At 42.0% G+C, this 24,451-nt stretch overlaps 1 protein-coding gene across 1 annotated transcript; it reads right to left on the bottom strand.

Moving 5' to 3' along the window:
- Nucleotides 1-5,397: 5,397 nt before the first annotated feature.
- Nucleotides 5,398-22,798, bottom strand: ppp2cb (protein phosphatase 2 catalytic subunit beta). The gene is made up of 7 exons (XM_033022087.1): nucleotides 22,511-22,798; nucleotides 11,023-11,232; nucleotides 10,657-10,830; nucleotides 10,140-10,229; nucleotides 7,795-7,956; nucleotides 6,361-6,479; nucleotides 5,398-6,230 (listed from the first exon to the last, which is right to left on the bottom strand). The coding sequence occupies exons 1-7, from the start codon at nucleotides 22,610-22,612 to the stop codon at nucleotides 6,158-6,160; spliced, it is 930 nt and encodes a 309-aa protein (XP_032877978.1). The 5' UTR covers nucleotides 22,613-22,798; the 3' UTR covers nucleotides 5,398-6,157.
- Between the last annotated feature and the right edge of the window lie 1,653 nt (nucleotides 22,799-24,451).

Raw genomic sequence — 24,451 nt, 5'->3', positions numbered from 1 at the left:
TGTGGTTGAAAGGCACTACTTACTGCAAATGGTGGCTTGGGTGCTTTGGGTTGAATTTGAAAGGCACTACTTACTGCAAATGGTGACGTGGGTGCTTTGACTTGGTTGAAAGGCACTTCTTACTGCAAATGGTGGATTGGGTGCTTTGGCTTGAAGTTGAAAGGCACTACTTACTGCAAATGGTGGCTTGGGAGCATTGGCTTGAAGTTGAAAGGCACTACTTACTGCAAATGGTGGCTTGGGAGCTTTGGCTTGAAGTTTAAAAAAAATCACCATTCTCTCTGCTGCACCTGCTGGAGGGATGGGGGGGGGGACTATAAAACCAGGAAGTGGTGTCCCTCACTCAGTCTCTGCAAGTTGCATGAAGCCACGGGTCACGTCTCTCTGAGCTCTGAATAACACTGAACAATATCTACACAACTGTGAGTACCCTTAATGTGGTTTTAAAATGAAAATATGGTTTGTTTGAATTAAAAAGGCACTGCCTGCAAATGGTTGTTTGGGTGCTTTGTCTTGAAGTTGAAAGGCACTACTTACTGCAAATGGTGGATTGGGTGCTTTGGCTTGAAGTTGAAAGGCACTACTTGCTGCAAATGGTGGCATGAAGTTGAAAGGCACTACTTACTGCAAATGGTGGCGTGGGTGATATGACTTGAAGTTGAAAGGCACTACTTACTGCAAATGGTGGCTTGGGTGATATGGCTTGAAGTTGATAGGCACTGCTTACTGCAAATGGTGGCTTGGGTGCTTTGGCTTGAAGTTGAAAGGCACTACTTACTGCAAATGGTGGCTTGGGTGCTTTGGCTTGAAGTTGAAAGGCACTACTTACTGCAAATGGTGGCTTGGGTGCTTTGGCTTGAAGTTGAAAGGCACTACTTACTGCAAATGGTGGCATGGGTGCTTTGACTTGAAGTTGAAAGGCACTACTTACTGCAAATGGTGGCGTGGGTGATTATGGCTTGAAGTTGATAGGCACTACTTACTGCAAATGGTGGCTTGGGTGATATGGCTTGAAGTTGAAAGGCACTACTTACTGCAAATGGTGGCTTGGGTGATATGGCTTGAAGTTGATAGGCACTGCTTACTGCAAATGGTGGATTGGGTGCTTTGGCTTGAAGTTGAAAGGCACTACTTACTGCAAATGGTGGGTGCTTTGGCTTGAAGTTGAAAGGCACTACTTACTGCAAATGGTGGGTTGAGTGCTTTGGCTTAAAGTTGAAAGGCACTACTTACTGCAAATGGTGGCTTGGGTGCTTTGGCTTGAAGTTGAAAGGCACTACTTACGGCAAATGGTGGCTTGAAGTTGAAAGGCACTACTTACTGCAAATGGTGGCTTGGATGCTTTGGCTTGAAGTTGAAAGGCACTACTGCAAATGCACCTACTTCCTGTTTGCACTGTATATTGATTTTAAATAAAACGCTACCACTTACGGCTGTGATTTTTGGCCATCTTACTCAGTCCCCCTTCCGCTGAGCAGGCGCAGAGAATTCTTCCCATCAATGAAAAATAAAAGTTATTAGTGTTTAGAAAATGTTGAGAATCTCTCTCCTGTCAATCATGCCCAGAAAGCCACACCTTTTCCAGTGGGAGGGGTTATAAAACCCGGAAGTGTGGGTGTGGCTCAGTCTCTGCATGATGGGGGAGGGAGAGCTCATGACTCTGTCTGAGCTGTGAATCAACTGAACACACTGAATGTCTAATGAACTGTGAGTTTGGTGTTTTGTTTGGTTTTATGGTGGTTTCACCCTGCATGAAATGGTATGAAACTGCATTTGAATTTGGTGGCCTTGGACCCTGCTTGAAGTGGAATGAAACTGCACTTGAATTTGGCGGCCTTGCATCCTGCTTGAAGTGGTATGAAACTGCACTGAATTTGGTGGCCTTGCACCATGCTGAAAGTGGTATGAAACTGCACTTGAATTCGGTGGCGTTCCACCCTGCTTGAAGTGGTTGGAAACTGCACTTGAATTCGGTGGCCTTGCACCCTGCTCATCGTGGTAAGAAACTGCACTTGAATATGGTGGCCTTGCACCCTGCTTGAAATGGAATTTCAAGGAATAGTCATGAGTCAACTGCCAGCCCACCAGCCGTGAGTGAGCTGCCAGCAGATCAGGCTTGAGGGACTGAGCTGCCACCCCAAGAACCCATACCAGCACTCCAGAAAGCCCCCCCACTGGCCACCAATATTGGAATTGGTGGAGAGGTGGAATATTGCGTCGGGGGATCCGCCCTCCCGTGTAAACATGGGACCCAACGGGTCCCACTTAGTCTAGTAATACATAAAGCTTAAAGAATCTATGGAGACATGAGAAATTGCAGATACTGTAATCTTGAGCAAAACAAAGTACTGGAGCAACTCAGCGGGTCAGGCAGCATCTGAAGGAATGAGACTGGAGAAGGATCTTGACCCAAAACATTGCCTGTCCATTCCCTCCCCAGATGCTGCCTGACACGCTGAGCTCTTCCAACACTGTTCGCTAAAAAAAAAATCTAAGGATTCATATAAAACCTTTCAAATCTTCTTTGCTGTAATGAGCAGTTGAACAATTTTCTAATTACATGCTACCAGTCTGGCATCATTGTTTTTCTCAAATAGACCTTTGTATTATTTTCCATGACGCAAGTTTCCACCTCCCTTGTTTCAGAACCTGGTTATACAGTGCCTCCATAATGTTTGGGACAAATGCCCATCTTTATTTGCCTCTGTACTCCACAATTTGAGATTTATAATATAAAAAAACACATGTGGTTGAAGAGCACATTGTCAGATTTTAATAAAGGCCATTTTTACACATTTTGATTTCACCATGTAGAAATTACAGCTGTGTTTATGCAGTCCCCCCATTTCAGGGCACCATAATGTTTGAGACACAGCAATAACATGTAAATGTAAGTAGTCATGTTTAGTATTTTATTGCATATCCTTTGCATGCAATGACTGCTTGAAGTCTGCGATTCATGGACATCACCAGTTGCTGGGTGTCTTCTCTGGTGATGCTCTGCCAGGCCTGTATTGCAGCCATCTTTAGCTTATGCTTGTTTTGGGGACTAGTCTCCTTCAGTTTTCTCTTTCAGCATATAAAAGGCATGCTCAATTGGATTCAGATCAGGTGATTGACTTGGCCACTCAAGATTTAACTATTTTTTAGCATTGAAAAACTCCTTTGTTGCTTTAGCACCATGTTTGGGATCAATGTCTTGCTGTAGAATGAACCGCCGGCCAATGAGTTTTGAGGAATTTGTTTGAACTTGAGCAGATAGGATGTGTCTATACACTTCAGAATTCATTATGCTACTACCATCAGCAGTTGTGTCATCAATGAAGATAAGTGAGCCAGTACCTTCAGCAGCCATACATGCCCAGGCCATAACACCCCCACCACCGTGTTTCACATATGAGTTGGTATGCTTTGGATCTTGGGCAGTTCCTTCCCTCCTCCATACTTTGCCCGTGCCATCACTCTGATGTTAATCTTCATCTCATCTGTCCACAAGACCTTATTCCAGAACTGTGGTTGCTCTTTTAAGAACTTCTTGGCAAACTGTAACCTGGCCATCCTATTTTTGCAGCTAACCAGTGGTTTGCATCTTGCAGTGTAGCCTCTATATTTCTGTTCATTAAGTCTTCTGCGGACAGTGGTCATTGACAAATCCACACCTGAGGAGTGTTTCTGATCTGTCGGACAGGTGTTTGGGGATTTTTCTTTATTATAGAGAGAATTCTTCTGTCATCAGCTGTGGAGGTCTTTCTTGGCCTGCCAGTCCCTTTGCGATTAGTAACCTCACCAGTGCTCCCTTTCATCTTAATGATATTGCAAAAAGTTGATTTTGTTAAGCCTAAGGTTTGGCTGATGTCTCTAACAGTTTTATTTTTGTTTCTCAGTCTCATAATGGCTTATTTGACTTTCATTCGCACAACTTTGGTCCTCGTGTTGATAAAGAACAATAACAATTTCCAAAGGTGATGGAAAGACTGGAGGAAAGACTAGGTGCTGAGAGCTCTCTTATACCTGAATTAAGGTGGCAATTAAACACACCTGAAAAATTACAAACACCTGTTAAGCTATGTGTCCCAAACATTATGGTGCCCTGAAATGGGGGGACTATGTATAAACATTGCTGTCATTTCTACATGGTGAAACCAAAATGTATAAAAATTGCCTTTATTAAAATCTGACACTGTGCACTTTAACCACATGTGATTTTTTTTCTACTACAAATCTCAAATTGTGGGGTCCTTGTCCCAAACATTATGGAGGGCACTGTAGTTCTCTGCTGATTAGAAGAGGAACTGCAATGAAAACTTCACTTACTGCTTTAACTGGCACAGCAAATTTATGTTTCAAATAATTTTGAAATATATAGATAGGCCGAAAAGCCTTGGCATCCAAATATCCCAAATAAGGTGACAAGAATAAACTATTTTGTAAATATATTGAATATAAATATGATTATGCAAACTAAAAATCACTGCTTAGGTCTTGAGTTTGCTCACACTAAGCATTACAGTTCATAACAATTGCAAAAGTCTTTGATGTGGGACGACAAGAACATCAGTTACAAAGGTTCGAAAACCTGTCCAAACATTTCTGAGTCTTTAGTTTAGTTATACAGCGCAGAAACAGGTCCTTTGGCCCACCTGGTCCACGCCGACCAGCGATCACCGCACATTAACACTATCCTGCACCCACTAGGGACAATTTTTACATTTACCAAGCCAATTAATCTATGAACCTGTATGTCTTTGGAGTGTGGGAGGAAACCTATGATCTCGGAGAAAACCCACGCAGATCATGGGGAGAACGTGCAAACTCTATACAGACAGCACCCGCAGTCAGGATCGAACCCGGGTCTCCAGCGCTGCATTCACTGTAAGGCAACAACTGTACCGCTGCGCCACTGTGACCGAGTCGGCAGGTGGCCTTCAATCATTCTGAACTCAGTCACTGAAATGGATATCCTTTGTAAATAGTGCATCTCTACTTGATTTCTCAAGGAACTGGTCCTGTCTTTCTTTTTCTTTATTTCCTATCATAAGAAAGATATGTTCCCAACTTGTTCTGTAAAATATTTGTGCCGGTTTAGCTCTAAGACTGGGTATTTATAGTAATTTTTATAATTATAATTCAAAAAAACTCAATAGTCAAATCTGTGCAATTAGATGAATGGTCAATATTACTTAATCGTATATTGTGTCACAAAACCATGCAAATGATGAACACAGAATATTTTCTTTAATTACAGTATGAAAAGTGTTGCAATCAAAATAAGGATTGAAAAAGAGAATTTTCCTTAATAAAAGCACCAACCACAATTCAATAATGCGGAGATACCCAACTAACTGCAGAGATCAAAATATCTTGGGATGAATGGATCAAACCATAATCAATTAATTCTTAGTTTAAAATTGGTACTTTATTATGGGAAGAAATCTTAAGAGGGGAAATAGTGAAGGTGGGTTTCATAAAGCATGTTGCTTCTAACTAATTTCATTTATACCTAGAGAGAAAATACGACTTGCGATGTAATTATCTAAAGTATCTTACAGAAACCCAGTGACTGATTACTTGAAGTAGTTTATTGTTCAAATACACCAAGTTAAGTTGCAAGCACTTTTTATGTCAAATATATACAGAAAAAAAAGTACAGTAACACAGAACAGTGATTCAAACATCGAAACAGGACATCTTCTCAAACACTCCAGAAGGAACAACATGTGTCTCCTTCAAGCATAGGTAGCATACATTCAGAACAAGTGTGTCTTAATTCAAAAAAAGGGTACTGGAAACCAATACATGCCTGTTAAAACTACAACTTATATTGTCATGACTGTTGCACTTAGACCTGCTTATCATACCATGTTACATCAATATTTCACAGTATCTGGGTAAAACAATGACAAGTGACAGCAGGCAAAATTTGACTGTTATGACCAAATATCATTGACTTCCAATTTAGAAGCAAAAAATAGTAATCACTGCCAAATTGTGCTCAATGTTCCAGGCAGTGAACTGCCTTTAGTACGGCATATTTGGTCCGTGTTAATGCTATTATGTTGTGACAAACTGAAGTAATTTTAGAAAGACATTTAAATTATTGTTACTTTTTCTGGAGCAGGTGATCTGCCGGCGTGGTTTTAGTGTACTAATCAATTCTTTATAAGAAATAGTCTGGAGTACGTCGAGTGACGTGAGGTTCTCCACGGCGTGGTGCTGGATCAAACTGAAGACTGTAAGAGACGAAAAGTTGCCTTAGCATGTGAGTCAATGAACATCTAACAACATGATACAGACTTAACACTTAAAGATTGAGTGGTGTATATTAGCAAGAATAGCATCAAGAATATCCATTATACTTACAATGAATACTTCAGTGTGTCGTCTAGTTCCATAATAGCAGCTTGGTTACCACAGCGATAACAATAGTTTGGAGCACTGAATATTGTCACTACATTTCGATCATGACACCAGTTGTATCCCTGAGATTAAACAGATGAAAAGATATTTATCATCTTGCAAAATAGGATTATACCAGATACCATTAATTTGCAGTGTTCTTTTGTATCGCATTTGAATGTACAGCATATCATTCAGTCCATTTATAACTCCTCAAATTTTCCAAACCAAGTAATATACATACATTTGAGGATTTATTGATTGAGGATTGGAAGGCTATAATAGTAAGCTAATATGACAACGACTCAAAATACTAGGATTGTATACTCTAATCTTTGTAAATGACAGATTATCCACAGAAACATCAAAATTGCCAGTGATTTCTGAAAACAGACATTACCTCAGGGATTAAACACCTTTTAGCCGTAAACGTTTAATGCCAATAGCTTCTCTCTACCGAGCCCCAAATGTAGACTGTAGCTAAGTTGTATTTGCAGATAGTTCCTCAGTCTCAAATATCATGCACATTTATGATAAACAGGATTCCTTGTACACATTAAATAAAATCTAAAATTTATCTTTACATATTTTATCCCAAGAAGCAATGTTTAAATTCAGTATAAATTAGACTGGTTAATCCCTTGGTTTGAAAATTTATCAACACATTTACATCCTGACAATTGCCAACAGCATTTATTTAGCGGGTTACATATAGACCAGAAAGAATCATATACTGGTTAATGTCACCCGGTTCTACTATCGGATACAAAAAAAATCAGCTATTTACCCTCTTCGTTGTTAACCATTAGTGTGCAAGCTAATTGAACTCAAGCCAAAGGTGGGAATATAAATTTCATCAATTACAAAATTCATTGGTAAAAGATCATAAGTTTGGTAAAGATTATGATTGGTAAAGATCAAGGGCCATGGTACTTTATATAGCTAGGCTTCAAATGGGCAATTTTCATACTTCACCTCCCCCAACCCCTACTCCACCAGGCCTGTAATGCCAATGTACCTGTTGGTTTGTCATTATGTTAAAAATATACTTGCTGCACCATGTACCAGATTTAATCATGTTTGTAAGACAATTATAGAAAGTATTATTACGTGTATATTTCTAACCCAATCATATAGAGCTGATCTATTAAAAAAGGTAAAAACTCAGTTAACAATTTTTTATGCTTCCGGTAGTTGACAGACCTAGACCAGCGAGTTAAACTATATGAACAATTATCAATTGTCCTATCATTCAATCTGAATTGAAACTGGATTACTCAAAAGCTTTTAAAGTCTACAAATAGGATATTGTGTTTATTAGACCTTAAAGTTACAAACTGAAGAGTACCAACTCCTGTTTAAGTACATGATACAATAGTTCAGGTGCGAATACCCTACCTCCATTACAAGTTGATGAGCCCTGGACACCAGAGTGAGGCCATTTGCATGGTTAAAAGTTTCAGAAATGTCCTGTCCAAAAGTGTAGCCTGCACCTCGAGGAGAAATTCCCCAACCACCACGATCATCAGGATCCGACCACAGCAAATCACACATTGGGCCCTGTTTGAACCAAGCAGAACAAAATATTACAAAGAACTCAGGTCAAATTTAAGACAAATGTGGGTCCCTTGAAGACAGAAACAGGTGTATTTATTATGGGGAACAAGGAAATTACAGGCAAATTGAACAGGTACTTTGGATCTGTGTTCACTGAGGAAGACACAAACCATCTCTCAGATGTACTAGTGGCCAGAGGACCTGGGGTGACAGAGGAATTGAAGGAAATTCACATTAGGCAGGAAATGGTGTTGGGTAGACTGATGGGACTGAAAGCTGATAAATCCCCAAGGTCTGATGGTCTGCATCCCAAGGTACTTAAGGAACTGGCTCTAGAAATCGTGGACGCATTGATGATCATTTTCCAATGGTCTATAGATTCAGGATCAGTTCCTGTGGATTGGAGGGTAGCTAATGTTATCCCACTTTTTAAAGAAAGGAGAGAGAGAGAAAACGGAATTATAGACCAGTTAGCCTGACGTCAGTGGTGGGGAAGATGCTGGAATTAATTATAAAAGATGTAATAGCGGCTAGCAGTAACAGGATCGGTCCGAGTCAGCATGGATTTACGAAGGGGAAATCATGCTTGACTAATCTTCTGGAATTTTTTGAGGATGTAACTAGGAAAATGGATGTAGTGTACCTGGAATTTCAGAAAGCCTTTGATAAGGTCCCACATAGGAGATTAGTGGGAACAATTAGAGCACATGGTATTGGGGGTAGAGTGCTGACATGGATAGAAAATTGGTTGGTAGACAGGACACAAAGAGTAGGGATTGGAGGAGCAGCACCTCATAGTTCGCTTGGGTAGTTTATACCCCAGCAGTATGAAAATTGACTTCTCCAATTTCAGGTAGTCCTTGCTTTCTCCCTCCTTCCCATCCAGTGCTGTAGGCTCAGAAAAATACAACCAGCAGCTGATTGCAATTTTGGAGCTAAGATCCCAATGTTACTCAAATTTATAGAGGGATTTGTCAGCACTCTATCAATTCCCTGTAAAACCATGTTATTCAATTCAAATTTGTTTAACACATTTACATTGATCTAAGCATTTGATTATCAGACTTAGCATCAGTAAATTTACATTGAAAACCCACACAGCACTGAGACCTTACTTTGTTAAAACATAGAAATTAGGTGCAGGAGTAGGCCATTCGGCCCTTTGAGCCTGCACCGCCATTCAATATGATCATGGCTGATCATCCAACTCAGTATCCTGTACCTGCCTTCTCTCCATATCCCCTGATCCCTTTAGCCACAAGGGCCTCCCTCTTAATTATAGCCAATGAACTGGCCTCAACTACCTTCTGTGGCAGAGAATTCCAGAGATTCACCACTCTGTGTGAAAAATGTTTTTCTCATCTCGGTCCTAAAAGATTTCCCCCTTATCCTTAAACTGTGACCCCTTGTTCTGGACTTCCCCAACATCGGGAACAATCTTCCTGCATCTAGCCTGTCCAACCACTTAAGAATTTTGGAAGTTTCTATAAGCTTAAGAATTTTGTAAGTTTCTATAAGCTTAAGAATTTTGTAAGTTTCTATAATGTTAAGAAATTTGTACGTTTCTATAAAACATGCAGCAGAAGGCAGTAGTTCATCTGTGAACGCAAACTGCTCAATGTGAAATAGAGACAAAACAGTTCTCAGATCAATATGTAATGTCATAATGTAAATTTGGCCACAATGCTGCAATTGTTTTTTGAAACATTCCTTCAAATTGCAGTCATGACTATTAAACACTAAAAACCTGAAAGCAACCGTACAGAGGCAAAGTTAATCAGATTAATTAACTATTGTACATTTGGTACATTAGTGCTCAGACATCAACCCTTTACCATTGTCGCTAAAATGTCGGAAGCCACTTTAGCTCACCATTAACCTATTTTCCCTGCATTCACATCAACCCCCCCCCCCCCCCACATTCTACCTCTCACTTGCGCACTCGAGGCAATTTACAGTAGTTAATTAACCAACCACCCTGCACATTTTTGAGATATGGGAGGAAACCAGTGCACCCAGGGAAACCTAAACAGTCACAGGGAGTATGTGCAAACTCCACGTAGATAACACAAACCATAGGATTTAACTTGTGTCACTCGAGCTGAGAGAGAAACTTGACAAGCTGTGCACTACTTCAGAATAACTTTTGAATTGGTGTTAACCAGACAGAATTGCAGGGAGTTTACCTCGTGTGGTACTTCCTGCAGACGATCTAAGGCTCGAATATGATCCAACGTGTCTATGGATGGGGAAAGCCCACCATGCAGGCAAAATATCTGTGGATGGCAAATCAATAAATTAAAAGTATTGATATCAACCAGATGTACCAAAACAATTTCTGTGTCATAACATCATAACGTTAAAAAAACTCACAGAAAATATACCAGACCAAAATCACTTTAAATATAGTGGAATTAATTTCTTGATGTACATCTCATTTCTTTAACTATGTTCCAACTCAATTTGGCATTAATGGTTACAGGTATAAAATGGTCAAACAATTCAATCAAAAAAATGTTGCCCATCATAATCCTTCCTGATTAAACCAAGGTCATGAGAAAGAAGCCTATAAGTAGTAATTTCCAAGGAATGTCATAGGGCTAAACCCCAAATATCCATGAAATGGAATGAAAAGAGGATTTGAATGCAGGAAAATTACTCATTGAATTCTTAAATTTTCTTTAATGAAAACATTCCACTCACTTGACCATCAACTAACGCCGTCAAGGGCAGATAATCAAACAGATCTGTGAAGTACTTCCAAACACTAGCATTTCCATATTTTCTTAGGCATTCGTCATAAAATCCATACACTTGTGTGATTTGTCTGCTTTCATGGTTCCCTCGTAATATTGTGATGCGTTCTCGATATCGAACCTTTAAAAAAAAAGAAATGGAACAACTAACATAGAGCAATATTCCCAATAGCTGCATTACAAAATTAAGTATAACTGAATCAGTACTACTTTTTATCAGTCGTTCAAATAATAATATGCATGGTAAGCATTTGGGAGAGAACCAGATATAATTGCATAATAAAAAGGATGTAAATTTGAAAATGAGTCATACCTTCAATGTTACAAGTAATGAGACAGTTTCAACCGAATAATAACCTCTGTCAACATAATCTCCCATGAAAAGATAATTGGTGTCTGGAGATCTGCCCCCAATTCGAAACAGTTCCATGAGGTCATGAAACTGTCCATGAACGTCACCACACACTGTGACGGGACATCGTACTTCCTGTACATTCGACTCCTTTGTAAGAATTTCTTTAGCCTACAAAAGCAAGAATGAAAGGAAGGGTTAATTTAAGAAATCCAATAAAATAAAAAAGTGAAAGATAATTGCTAGAATTGACTAAATTCCTTTCTCACATTGCTAAATATCATTAAGTAAAGCAACTTGGTATTCCAATGAGTCCTTAGAAGACAGCTTGGCGCATTTGCTTTTCCGTAAAATCTATTTACTATGTACCCTTTTAACTTGGGACTAGTGGTGTGCCCCAGGATTCGGTGCTGGGCCCATCGCTGTTTGCCATCTATATCAATGGTTTGGATGAGAACGTACATGGCATGATTAGCAAGTTTGCAGATGACACCAAAGTGGGTGGCGTTGTAGATAGTGAAGATGATTGTCGAAGATCTTGATCAGTTGGGCATGTGGGCTGAGGAATGGACTGATGGAATTTAATACAAATAAATGTGAGGTGTTGCATTTTGGGATGTCGAGCATGGGCAAGACCTACACAGTGAATGGTAGGGCTCTGGGGAGTGTTGCAGAGGATCTTATAGAGGTGTACAAAATCATGAGAGGAATAGACCGAGTAAACGCAGAGTGTAGGGGAATTGAGAACCAGATATAGGTTTAAGGCGAGGGGGGGGGAAGATTTAATGGGAAACTGAGGGCTAACTTTTTTTTTTACACAGATAGGTGTTGTGCTTGCATGGAACGGGTAATTCAGGCAGGTACTATTGCAACATTTAAGGCGTTTGTACAGGTCCATGGATATGGTAGGTTTAGAGGGCTATGGGGCAAAAGCAGGCAGGTGGGATGGGCAAGTTGGGCCGAAGGTAGACACAAAATGCTGGAGTAACTCAGTGGGACAGGCAGCGTCTCTGGAGAAAAAGGATGGGTGATGTTTCGTGTCAAGACCCTTCTTCATATTATACAAAAAAACGTCAGGGGGGAAGGGACATAGATAAGGAAATGTGAAAACAGGGCCAAATTCCCTTGTGTGGGCAAAGGGAATCGGGCCAGTTTTCACATCGCATCACTTTAAAATAAATAACAACAACGTGAGAATACATTAACTTTTGAGCAATGATAAGCAGTACAACAGGAGATACAAGAAAGAGTACATTGGCATCAAATGTAAACCTGCACAGAATCTGAAGAAAGATCCTAACCCAAAATGTCATCTGTCCATTCCCGCCATGGATGTTACGTGACCCGCTGAGCTTCGGTCCCATTTTGTGTTTTGCTCAAAGCAATAATTAGATAGTTCATTATTGTCATTTAGACAATTAAGACATCCAGATAAATCAATGGAATACCATTGAACTAATTTACACTCTTTAGTTTAGTTTATTATTATTGTCATGTGTACCGAGGTACAGTGAAAAGCTTTGTTGGCATTAATTTATTATGTCATATCCAATTTTTTTTGCTAATGATACCAGCTCTCTGACCCAATCTGTCAGCAGGAATCACGACATTTGCAAGACCACATCCATGATCTGGTTTTCTTTATATAGCAATGTTTGCAATAGGATATAATGTAAAAATGAAAGCAAAACTATGCTAACCTGCAGCTTCTACTGCATGAAGACCTTGATGCATCACACTGCTATTCAACCAAAGACACATCTTTCAATCATGGTATTCAGCTTCTCGAAATCAATTGAAAATTACTTTAATCTATCAGCAATAACTTAAACCAAGTAGGAACAAATTAAATGCTGGATTCATTTGTAGTTAACTGAAGGCCTCCAGCTGGCGTGACATGTATTTATAGGAGAGTGCTTATCTGTGTTTCAGGCCAAGCAACATATCCCACTGAAAGGATAAAAGAAAAACATTGTGGTTGAGAATACAATGATTTACAAGCCCTGCAATTTCAAAATCTAAAATTGCTACTTGGCATTGTATGTGGCTTTAAATAGCAGTTTAACAGCAATTGGAAAAAAAAAGGGTTTGCATGAACCCTCAACATGTGGTTTTGGAACCTTTTAGAAGTGATTAAATCTGTCTTTTCAGTGGAATACAGCAATTCTGAAACAAATTTAAACCAAAATTAAAATGGTTCAAAGAAGATGAAATACTCGGTGTCAATGCACAGATATATTTCTCAAATCCACATGGCTTTGCTATATGTATACATGTTCAGCTGATTGGGACAGATTGTATGTTAACAAAACACCTGAAACAGATGTACTCAATATTAACTAGATCCTTAGAAATTCATTATTGTATTTTGACAAACACAAAAAACTATCAGCAGTTAAAGCAGTGGAAAAGATGACAATGATAGTCTACTTGCTGCCTGTACCTTACATTACTTTAAAAACATTTTCTGTTTTCCAATTTCTCTGCCCTTGCACATCCTACCCCACCATCATAAGAAAGAAACCACTTCTGGCTTAATAGAGGTCCAGGTTAATGACCAAGAAACATTCTACACAATGGTGCAAAAAACAATTAATTGGGGTCGGTGGAGGTACAGCGATGGTTACATGTCGAGAATGTCGACCATGTCTCTGCTGCCACAGATGTTACCCAACCCACTGATTTTCGGCAGCAGTTTTTTTTTTTGCTCCAGATTACTGTATCTGTAGCCTCTTGTTCTATACAATGGTATTATTTTCATTTTGTGGCACTGGATGCTCAAATAAGTTATTCTTTTGGGGGGAAAAAAACAAGTTAATGGTACAAAATTGGTAACGGCTCATTTATACACTCCTGAACAGGGTTCTCACTTAACTTTTTTTCCCTGTTGCCAGCCGGGAAACCTCAGCAGCTTTTTAGGTTGTCAAATGACAGTTTAGGTGGTCATTTAAGATGGCTTGCATGACGCGTGCGATAATGCGCTCGGACGAAGTGCGTGGTTACCAGTCGGAATTATGGTCAATTAAGCATTCACATTTTATTTCTGCTTCAAATAAAGTCGCAAACTAAACATATTCACCAATCAAGACATGATATATACCACAATGACATACAGCCAAATTACAATACAGTATCTCATCTCTTTTTACACGTTGCAATTAATGCAATTTCTATTACCTCTTTCCACTTCCAAACAAAAATCTGGTTGGATTATTCAGCGCATGATCAACCTCGGTGAGACCAAGCGCAGACTTGGCGATCGCTTCGCACAACACCTCCACTCAGTTTGCAATAACCAACCTGATATCCCAGTGGCTCAGCACTTCAACTCCCCCTCCCATTCCGAATCCGACTTTCCTGTCCTGGGCCTCCGCAAATTGTCCTTGCTTTCTCCCGCCTTCCCCTCCCATTCCCAGCTCTCCCACAGCCTACTGTCTCCGCCTATTCCTTTCTTTTTCTCGCCCCCCCACCCCTTCCGACATCAGTCTGAAGAAGGGTCTCAACCCGAAACGTCGCCTATTCCTTCGCTCCATAGATGCTGCCTCACCCGCTGATTTTCTCCAGCTTTGTCTACCAACGGGATCCCACCACTGGCCACATCTTCCCATCTCCTCCCGTCGGCTTTCTGCAGAGACCGCTCCCTCCGTAACTCCCTGGTCAATTCGTCCCTTCCCACCAAAACCGCCCCCCTCTCCTGGCACTTTCCCTTGCAACTGCAGGATATGCTACACTTGCCGCTTTACCTCCCCCCTTGACTCCATTCAAGGACCCAAGCAGTCTTTCCAGGTGCGGCAGAGGTTCACCTGCACCTCCTCCAACCTCATCTATTGCATCCGCTGCTCTAGGTGTCAGCTGCCCTACATCGGTGAGACCAAGCATAGGCTTCGCGATCGCTTCGCGATCGCTTCGCCCAACTCCTCCGCTCGGTTCGCAATAACCAACCTGATCTCCCGGTGGCTCAGCACTTCAACTCCCCCTCCCATTCAGAATCCAACCTTTCTGACCTGGGCCTCCTCCATGGCCAGAGTGAGACCACCGTAAATTGGAGGAGCAGCACCTCATATTTCGCTTGGGCAGTTTACACCCCAGCGGTATGAACATTGACCTACAATTTCAGGTAGTCCCTGCTTTCTTCTCCGCTTCCCAGGTCTCCCTCAGCCCACTGTCTCCGCCTCTTCCTTTCATCTTCCCGCCCCCCCCCCCCCCTCCACATCCTCACATCAGTCTGAAGAAGGGTCTCGACCTTCGCTCCATAGATGCTGCATCACCTGCTGAGTTTCTCCAGCATTTTTGTCTACCCATTCACACCATTTCTGTTATCCCACTTTCCTCACCCACTCTCTACATGTTAGGGGCAATTTTACAGAGACAAGTTAACCTACGAAGCCAATGCATCTTTGGGATGTGGGAGGAATGTGCAAATTCAACACAGACAGTGCCCGAGAACAGGATCGAACACAGATCTCTGGCGTGTGAGGCAGCAAGTCCACCAGCTGTGCCACTATATTTTATTTTCCAACACACAAAAAGTTATACGTTGATAACTTTGTTTACTAAAAAAAAAAAGAAACTATCCATTTTCATTCTTAAATCTCTAAGTGACGCTATGTCTCCCTTTACAGCTACTGTATGTTTTAATTCAGTTCAAGACTATGGGGCAGTACATTGGCCATAAAGTTGCTGCCTAAAATTGCCAGAGACCCGGAATTGATCCTGAATATGGGTGCTGTCTGTTTATGGGTTTTGTTTTCTCGTTTATAACATTGTTTACAGAGTACTATGTTTACATATTCTGTTGTGCTGCTGCAAGTAAGGATTTAATTGTTCTAACTGGGACGTGAGAGAATAAAACACTCTTGACTCACGTCGCTAATGTGTGGGATAGAACTAGTGTACGGGTGATCGGCGTGGACTCGGTGGGCCTGTTTCCACGCTGTATCTTTAAATTAAACTAAAAACACTAAAACCAGAGGAAATCTAAAGAAGGGTCTCTACCCAAAACATCACCCAATTTCTTCTATCCACAATTAAAGCATGGAATAGTCTTCACCTTACCAAAGGTACCCAACCAGCAGCAACTAAATTTAAGGTAGCTCTTTTTTCCCCAAGAACACTTTTTTGCTTAAGTCCAAGTCAAGAGAGTTTTATTGTCATGTGTCCCAGATAGGACAATGAAATTCTTGCTTGCTGCAGCACAACAGAATATGTAAACATAATACAGAACAGGAGATAAAGGTTATGTGTGTCTATATACCATAGACCATATATATACACAATAAATAAACAGATAAAATGCAATAGGCTGTTAGTTTTCAGAGTTTGGAGTTTGGTTGTGGTGGGTCCACTCCAGTTTAAATTCCATTTGGAATATTTTTGGAGGATCAAGAAACCAAGAAGCAAGAGTTACTCCCGGGAGTTACTCCAGCACCAGGGAGCAATTCTGCGTTGGTTTTCAGCGGTCGCAGTGAGTCGGCGACCGGACAGCAATGGCGGCCAAATCTCCCACAATGCAAAGGGAGGGAGAAAGTGGCCGATGCCGACCAGTTGCCGTGGCAGTGCGCATGTGCAGGGCGGCACATGCGCACAACCTTGGCCGATGATGTGCTGGCCGTGGTTGTGCGCATGTGCAGGCCGTGGCAGTGCGCATGTATAAGGCGGCCTGCCGAGCCGAGAGTCGAGAGCCGGACACGAATGGCGGGCGGAGATAGAGAGTGACAGTGAGAGAGATAGAGAGGGGACCCGCTCAGAATTAAACGATAGGTGCTTGCCAAGCCGGGCAAAATGGCATGGCTTTCAGGTTGCCCGGCGGGACTGTAGGTTGCCATTGGCACCTGGGCAACGTTAATTTCGAGCCCTGCTGAATAAACCACTAGAGCACACTACAAGAAAGGCACTTTCTTCAAAAATACTTAGTAGTAAAATACCTGATTCACATTACAGTTGCTCCTGATTGCAAGAACATATTCTAAAAGCATTCCCTAAACATCAAAATAGTGTGTCAATGCTGACAGCATACAATATATCCTCAAATGTCGTAACCAACCCACTGGACCCTGTCATTTCACAACCCACTCCCCTTTATCCTAGCTACATTCTCTCTCCACTCATAGCCTTAATTAAAGGTTCTGAAAAGTTAACAATTCCTAACCACCCCCCACAAATGATGCTTGACCAGCTGTTCCTCATGCAGATTATTTGTTGTTATATATCCTGGATGACTGGTAAATAAAGCTGAGAGGATTTAATGCCCCTGTGACATGAATATTCCTGCAATTGATCTTTAATTGACTACTTGGTTGAATTTAATGTGCATAACCTTCAAATAATGTTTCTTTACATAGACAACAAGATTAAGATCAAGCGGTAATGACAAAAAAAATTATTGGTGTGGTGGCGCCAAAGATTTTTTTACACTAGAAATTTCTCAATTCACAACCAATCATTTAACTATCAGTGCTGTACACTGATGGTTTATATTAGTGATTTTCATTTGAAGCTACAAATCTAAATCAGGACAACAGGAGAAAGAAGATTTGTTTTTCTACTCACTGTCACCATGCACAATCTAGCATATGATACAATCTCAGCTAAGATTTGCACAAACAACCGCTCTTAGATCACCAAAAACTAATAGCAGACGTCTGGAAAGTCATCTCATCATTTCTTTGATGGGCTATAAACAACCTGAATAGAATTCTACAATACATGACATTCATGGGGAGAATAAGCATGCAGATCATCAAATTATTCTTTTAACAAATATAGTTGTTGAATAAAAATATCAAAAGACAAATTATTCACAATAGCCAATGCTCAGTTTTTCCAATATTGACAAATGATGGCATAGGGAAGTGTTTGCATGAAATAAACAGGAATAAAAGATCCCACCAAATCAATGAAATGCAGCCAGTGAACAGATAATTTTCTTGGAAATAACATCTTGTTATGTGGAGATTAAACAGACTGCACTTCACCACCCAATGCATACATCTATATTTGATGTTATAGTAAAAAAAAACTATTAACAATTTCTCACTGGGCAAAAGATTTGGATTATAGTTTGGCTAATACATTTATCTGGTCACTTCTGGGTCTTATTCCAGCCATTTCAAATCGGATGGTATTTATTTCCAGATATAATGGTTTTTAAAATATTTTCTCACAGAAATGTTTGCTTTCAGCATCAAACCAGCTGCAATTTGCCTATAGCTTTACATGGTTTGAACCAACCTCCTTTCCCCCACCCCCCTTATTAGCTGTAACTTAAAGTCAAGCATTTTCACTAACAAATTGATTAGTATTCAGTTGAAAGATAAGGACATAGAGTAATGCAGCACAGAAATCCGCCCTTTGGCCCACTATGTCCTCGCCAACCTTTTGCCCACCCACACGTCCAATTTGCTTGCATTTGATCTATATCCTTCTTTGCCTTGCCCATTTGTCAAAATGTCTCTGGCAGTGTATTCATTCCTCTCAGCTTAAACCCATGCTTTTTTTTGTTTTTGACTCTACCTACGCCACTCATTATATGCATATTTTTATCAGGTCACCTCTCAGCCTAGCCAATCTTTTCCCATAATAAAGTCCTCCAATCCATGTAATAATCACCTCTACGCTCTTTCCCGTGAGTGTAATAACACAAAAATAATTGATGCCCAAAACAAATAACTATTCATATTCATTTCAGTTTAAACTACAGGAACACAATTTCATCACTATAATTTCAGTTTCAATTTAAAGGAGACAATGATTCACATTGTTAAATACAGCTACTATAATCCTATTATAATACTATAATTCGGTATAACCCAGCATCTGCAGTTCCTCCCTACATTATTATCCTGCAATTGGATAGAATTCGTGAGAATAGAACAAGCATTTTTTTTAATATAAGTTACAATATTACCCCATATTCTTAATAATTCAGATTACTTGGAATATCTGTCCAATTAAATAACACACTTCAAGAACGATGCACCTTGCAGAAGGTAGTGAAGAATTACAAAACAATTTCAGGGACGAGGTATATATTTTCCATTATTTGGAGACATTCAATGACGCGTTATCCCCTCTGTAGCACATGGGGCTAAGAGTGTGATTTAGCAGGATGTTCAAAGTTATTTGTAAAAGAACCCGAGGGGAGACCAGGAGAAATTATTTATACAGTGAGATGTTATGATCTGGAAGATAATAATCAGACGGTCAAAGTTCAGCAAATTCAATGACAGCTTTCTAAAAGAAAATTGGTGCATTTTTATGGAATATAGATTTGTAAGCCACAGGAAAGCACGAGCAGGGGATTGACAGGACACATTTTTGAAAAGGCCAGCTCAGAAACTATGGCTTGAATGGCTGCAATACCGGATGATTCTCTAAACAACAAAATGCAGACATTACAGAATATCAAAACAGATTTAAGACTTTAAAAGGGTAATAAGCTTTCACACTGCAAAAGTTTGCTTGCAAAGCCAACAAAATTCAAAAGAGATAAAAATCAATAAATTGCAAATGTTGGAATCATAAGTGACAACAAAATGCTGGAAATATTCAATATGTGAGGAAGCATTTGTGAAGAGGGACAGAGCTGAAGTTTCAGGTCCAATGAATGACACTTAATCAGATTTGTAAAAGTTTTTAAAAAATAAAAAGTTTTTAAAAATGTTAACGCAATAGAGAAGGATATTTAAACCCGCCTGTTTTTTACCCCTCATTATTTCAGGGTCATCACCCTGAAACATAACTTTATCTTTCCACAGGTTCAACAAGTTATTTTTCTTTGAAAGGAAATGACTTGGAACTAGTAATCAGAACTAGTAAAATAACACTGTGAATGCTGGAAATCTGACAGACAATCACAATGCTGGAAATATTAAACAGATTAGTCGGCATTCCCGGAGGAACGGATTTGTGAAGACCTCAGCAACAGAGAAAACAAAACTTGCAGACTTGTGACTGAACCATTTCAGCAAGTCCACTGGAACATCAATAGAATCAGAAATGCTGAAGATACGTAGCATGTTAGATAGCCTCCGTGTAGAGAAGCAGTTAGGAAACAAGCAGAACAAACGACAGTCAGTGGATGTTGTTTTCTTGGATTTTCAGAAAGGCTTTGTTAAAGTGCCACGTGGAAGTCTGCTAAACAAGAGAGGAGCCCGTGGTATTAGAGGACAGGTACTAGTATGGATAAAAGATTGGTTTACTGGCAAAAGGCAGAGTGGGAATAAAAAGGGCCTTTTCTGGTCGATGGTCGGTGACTAGCGGTGGTCCGCAGGGGTCGGTGTTGGGTCTGCTAATTTGCAAGTTATATGTTAATGATCTGGATGGGGCCTGATGATATGAAAATAGGTGGAGGAGCAGTGAGTAGGTAGGTTGCAGAAGGACTTTGACAGGTTGGGAGGGTGAACTAGGTGCCAAATTGAACACAGCATAGCAAAGTGTACAGTCATGCCCTTTGGTAGGAGAAATAAAGGCTTACACTACTTTCTAAATGGGAAGGATTCAGAAGTCAAAGGTGCAAAGTGATTTGGGCGTACTGGTGCACGATTCCCAAAAAGTTAATTTGTAGGTTGAGTCGGCAAATACCTATGCAAATTTAATTTGAGGGGGCTAGAATAGAAAAGATTTAATGTTGAGGCTTTATCAGGTACTGGTGAGGCCACATTTGGAATATTGGGAGCAGTTTTGGGTCATATATCTGAGGAGGGATGCACTGACTTTGGAGAGAGTCCAAAGGAAGATTACGAGAAAGATCCTGCGGACAATTGGGTTAACTTACAAGGAACGTTTGAAGTCTCTGGACCTGTATTCCCTGGAGTTTAAAGGAATGTGGGGGATCACATTGAAACTCACTGGATAACAAAAGGCCTAGATTGAATGAACGTGGAAAGGATGTTTTCAGGAATGGGAGACTCTTGGACCATCCTAGACATGGCCTCAGAATAAAAAGGAAGTACCTTTAGAATGGAGACGAGGAACAATTTATCTAGCCAGAGGGTGTTGAATCTGTGGAATTAATTGTGGAAGACGGCTGTGGATGCCATGTCATTGGATATTTTTTAAGTAGAAATTGATAGATTCTTGATTAGTAAAGATGGTGGCGCCCTCGAGTGTGGCTGCCTCACCTGCAGCTGTCTGTCCTCTCATCTTTTTTGTTATTTTTAGTCTGTTTTAAAGTTTGTTTTTGGAGGTCTTTAATCTTTTTTATGTGGGGGAGGGAGGGGGAAACCGTTTTTCTTAGTCACTTCCTGGTCGAGGATGCGTCTATCCTCCGAGCCGCATCTTCGCCCCCTCCATGCGGCCTACCATCTGGATTGGCGCGGCCTTTCCGGCCGGAGACTGACCATAGCTTCAGCGGCGCAGTACTGGATTCCACCACGGAGCGAGCGATGCCTTATCGGGAATCGCCGTGTTGGATCTCTGGAGTGCTGCGACTGCCGACTTCAACACCGTGGAGCCGTGGTTTGTGGAACTTCCAGCCGCGGGCGGCGCTGACTTTGACATCGCGGAGCCTGGGATCTCTCGCCGAGCTCTCCAGTGTTGAATCTCCACCCAGCACGGCCAGTGGACTTCGGGAGCTGCAGTCTCCGGTAGGAAACGGTCGATTCGGAGACTCCGGGCCGCTGATAGTGCTTTTCCGTTCAAGGGCCTGAAACATCGGGGGCCGCCGTAGCGGCGACTGCGGAGACCTCAATAGGCCCCGACCACAGGTGAACAGAGGAAGAGGACTGAACTTTGGTACATTCCCTCACAGTGGGAAACGTTGATTCCGTTGTGCAGGGATGTTTTTTTATGTTTTATGTTAAATTCTAAAGGGTTGCGTTTATCTTATTTGTGTGCTGCATGGTAACTCAAATTTCACTGCACCAATTGGTGTATGTGACAATAAATATCCTTTGTCAAAGGTTACAGGAAAAAGGCAGCAGGGGGGGGAAATAGATCATCCGTGATTGAATGACAGAGTAGACTTGATGGGCTGAATAGCCTAATTCAGTTCCTATGTCTCATCGTAGAGGCATCCTCCACCACGGAGTCGACACTTTTTATGGTTCTCAACTCGGCTCGCTGACTATTTCCCCACACTTGTTCCTACTGGTCTTGTCACCATGGATCTGGAGCAGCCAAACGCCGCCACTCCCAGAGACTGCAGCAACGTGCCCGCTCGCACTCATCCATGGGGGAGGGAGGGGGGCGCAGCTGGAGAGGCAGGCGCCCGCTATTTGGCGGCGTCCTGTCTGGTCTATGGCGCACTATGTGGCAGGGGGAGTGCGGCCTACTCGAGGATGGTGACCGTGGCCCACCCGTAGGCGGGCGGGCCGGCCAGCGAGGCCTACCCGTTGGCGCACGGGAGGGACCCTAGCTGCTGCGTCCACCCCTCACCCCATCCCCTCGTCAGTAGAAGGCCCGGCTCAAGCCTCGGCCTCGATTTATACCCACCCCATCACCACCTCACCTTCTCACACAGAGTCCGCACTTGGTTCTCGTTCAGCTGCTTGCACTCGTTCAGCTGCTCGACCCATTGGTCCAGCTCCTTGGCGAACGCCTTGTTTTCCATGGTCACCGGCTTTTTAAAAGACAATTCTCCTTGTTATTCACCGGAGAGGGGAAGCGGCGGACACGTTACATGGAGTCGGGAGCCCCGAGGAGCTCGGCGGCGGCGTCCGCGAGAAGAACCAGAGCGAACCAGCAGCGCGCCAGAGGGCGGGGGAGGGGGCGCGCACGCACGCACTAGCCGCGCGCTTCGGTGGCGGGGACGCGCACGTACCCGGTCGCGTAGTGGAGATGGGAAGGCACGTACACGATCGCGCGCTTTGGTGGGTGGGGGTGGGGGTGGGAGGGGGGCGCGCGGCGCGCGCACGACCGTCGGTTGGATTTGAATCGGAGGGAGCGTGCGTGCGACTGACGTAATCCTCCTGCGCACCACTGACGTCACCGCTCCGGCATTTGCGCCTCCGCCGCGTGAGGGGGAGGAAGAGGCACACGTGATCTCTCTCGGAGTCCCGCCCCCTTCCTTGTCCCCGCCGCAGATGGACACAAAGTGCTGGAGTAACTCAGCGGGTCAGGCAGTGTCGATACATGGACAACAGGTACAGGAGTACGCCATTCGGCCCTTCGAGCCGGCACCGCCATTCAATGTGATTATGTAATTATTCAGTGTGATTATGGCTGATCATCCACAATCCACAAAAAGCTCCAGAAAGGGATAGGAGAGTATGGCCAAGTGCAGTAGGGATCGGTGTGAATGGTGAGATGCGTAAGGTAGCAATGTTACAAAATTTTGAGATTTAAAAAATCAAGTCTGCAATTTATCCCATCAGATAAAGCATAAAAAGAAGTTTAATTTGACACCTAATTCACTTTCATATCTTCAGTATTAAAAATGTTTTGGCCATTTTCATACTCTGAAATTAGCATCTTGTTCATAGAAACATAGACACATAGAAATTAGGTGCAGGAGTAGGCCATTCGGCCCTTCGAGCCTGCACCGCCATTCAATATGATCATGGCTGATCATCCAACTCAGTATCCTGTACCTGCCTTCTCTCCATACCCCCTGATCCCTTTAGCCACAAGGGCCACATCTAACTTCCTCTTAAATATAGCCAATGAACTGGCCTCAACTACCTTCTGTGGCAGAGAATTCCAGAGATTCACCACTCTGTGTGAAAAATGTTTTTCTCATCTTGGTCCTAAAAGATTTCCCCCTTATCCTTAAACTGTGACCCCTTCTTCTGGACTTCCCCAACATCGGGAACAATCTTCCTGCATCTAGCCTGTCCAACCCCTTAAGAATTTTGTAAGTTTCTATAAGATCCCCCCTCAATCTTCTAAATTCTAGCGAGTACAAGCCGAGTCTATCCAGTCTTTCTTCATATGAAAGTCCTGACATCCCAGGAATCAGTCTGGTGAGCCTTCTCTGTACTCCCTCTATGGCAAGAATGTATTTTCTCAGATTAGGAGACCAAAACTTGTACGCAATACTCCAGGTGTGGTCTCACCAAGACCCTGTACAACTGCAGTAGAACCTCCCTGCTCCTATACTCAAATCCTTTTGCTATGAATGCTAACATACCATTCGCTTTCTTCACTGCCTGCTGCACCTGCATGCCTACTTTCACTCGGCAGAGGGTTTCGGCCCGAAACGTCGCCTATTTCCTTCGCTCCATAGATGCTGCTGCACCCGCTGAGTTTCTCCAGCATTTTTGTGTACCTTCTGCCTACTTTCAATGACTGGTGTACCATGACACCCAGGTCTCGTTGCGTCTCCCCTTTTCCTAATCGGCCACCATTCAGATAATAGTCTACTTTCCTGTTTTTGCCACCAAAGTGGATAACCTGACATTTATCCACATTATACTGCATCTGCCATGCATTTGCTCACTGACCCAGCCTA

The sequence above is a fragment of the Amblyraja radiata genome, chromosome 1, assembly GCF_010909765.2.
Source record: "Amblyraja radiata isolate CabotCenter1 chromosome 1, sAmbRad1.1.pri, whole genome shotgun sequence".
Lineage (NCBI taxonomy): Eukaryota > Metazoa > Chordata > Chondrichthyes > Rajiformes > Rajidae > Amblyraja > Amblyraja radiata.
The sequence above is the reverse complement of the archived record's forward strand: the minus strand, read 5'-3'. Positions and strand labels throughout refer to the sequence as shown.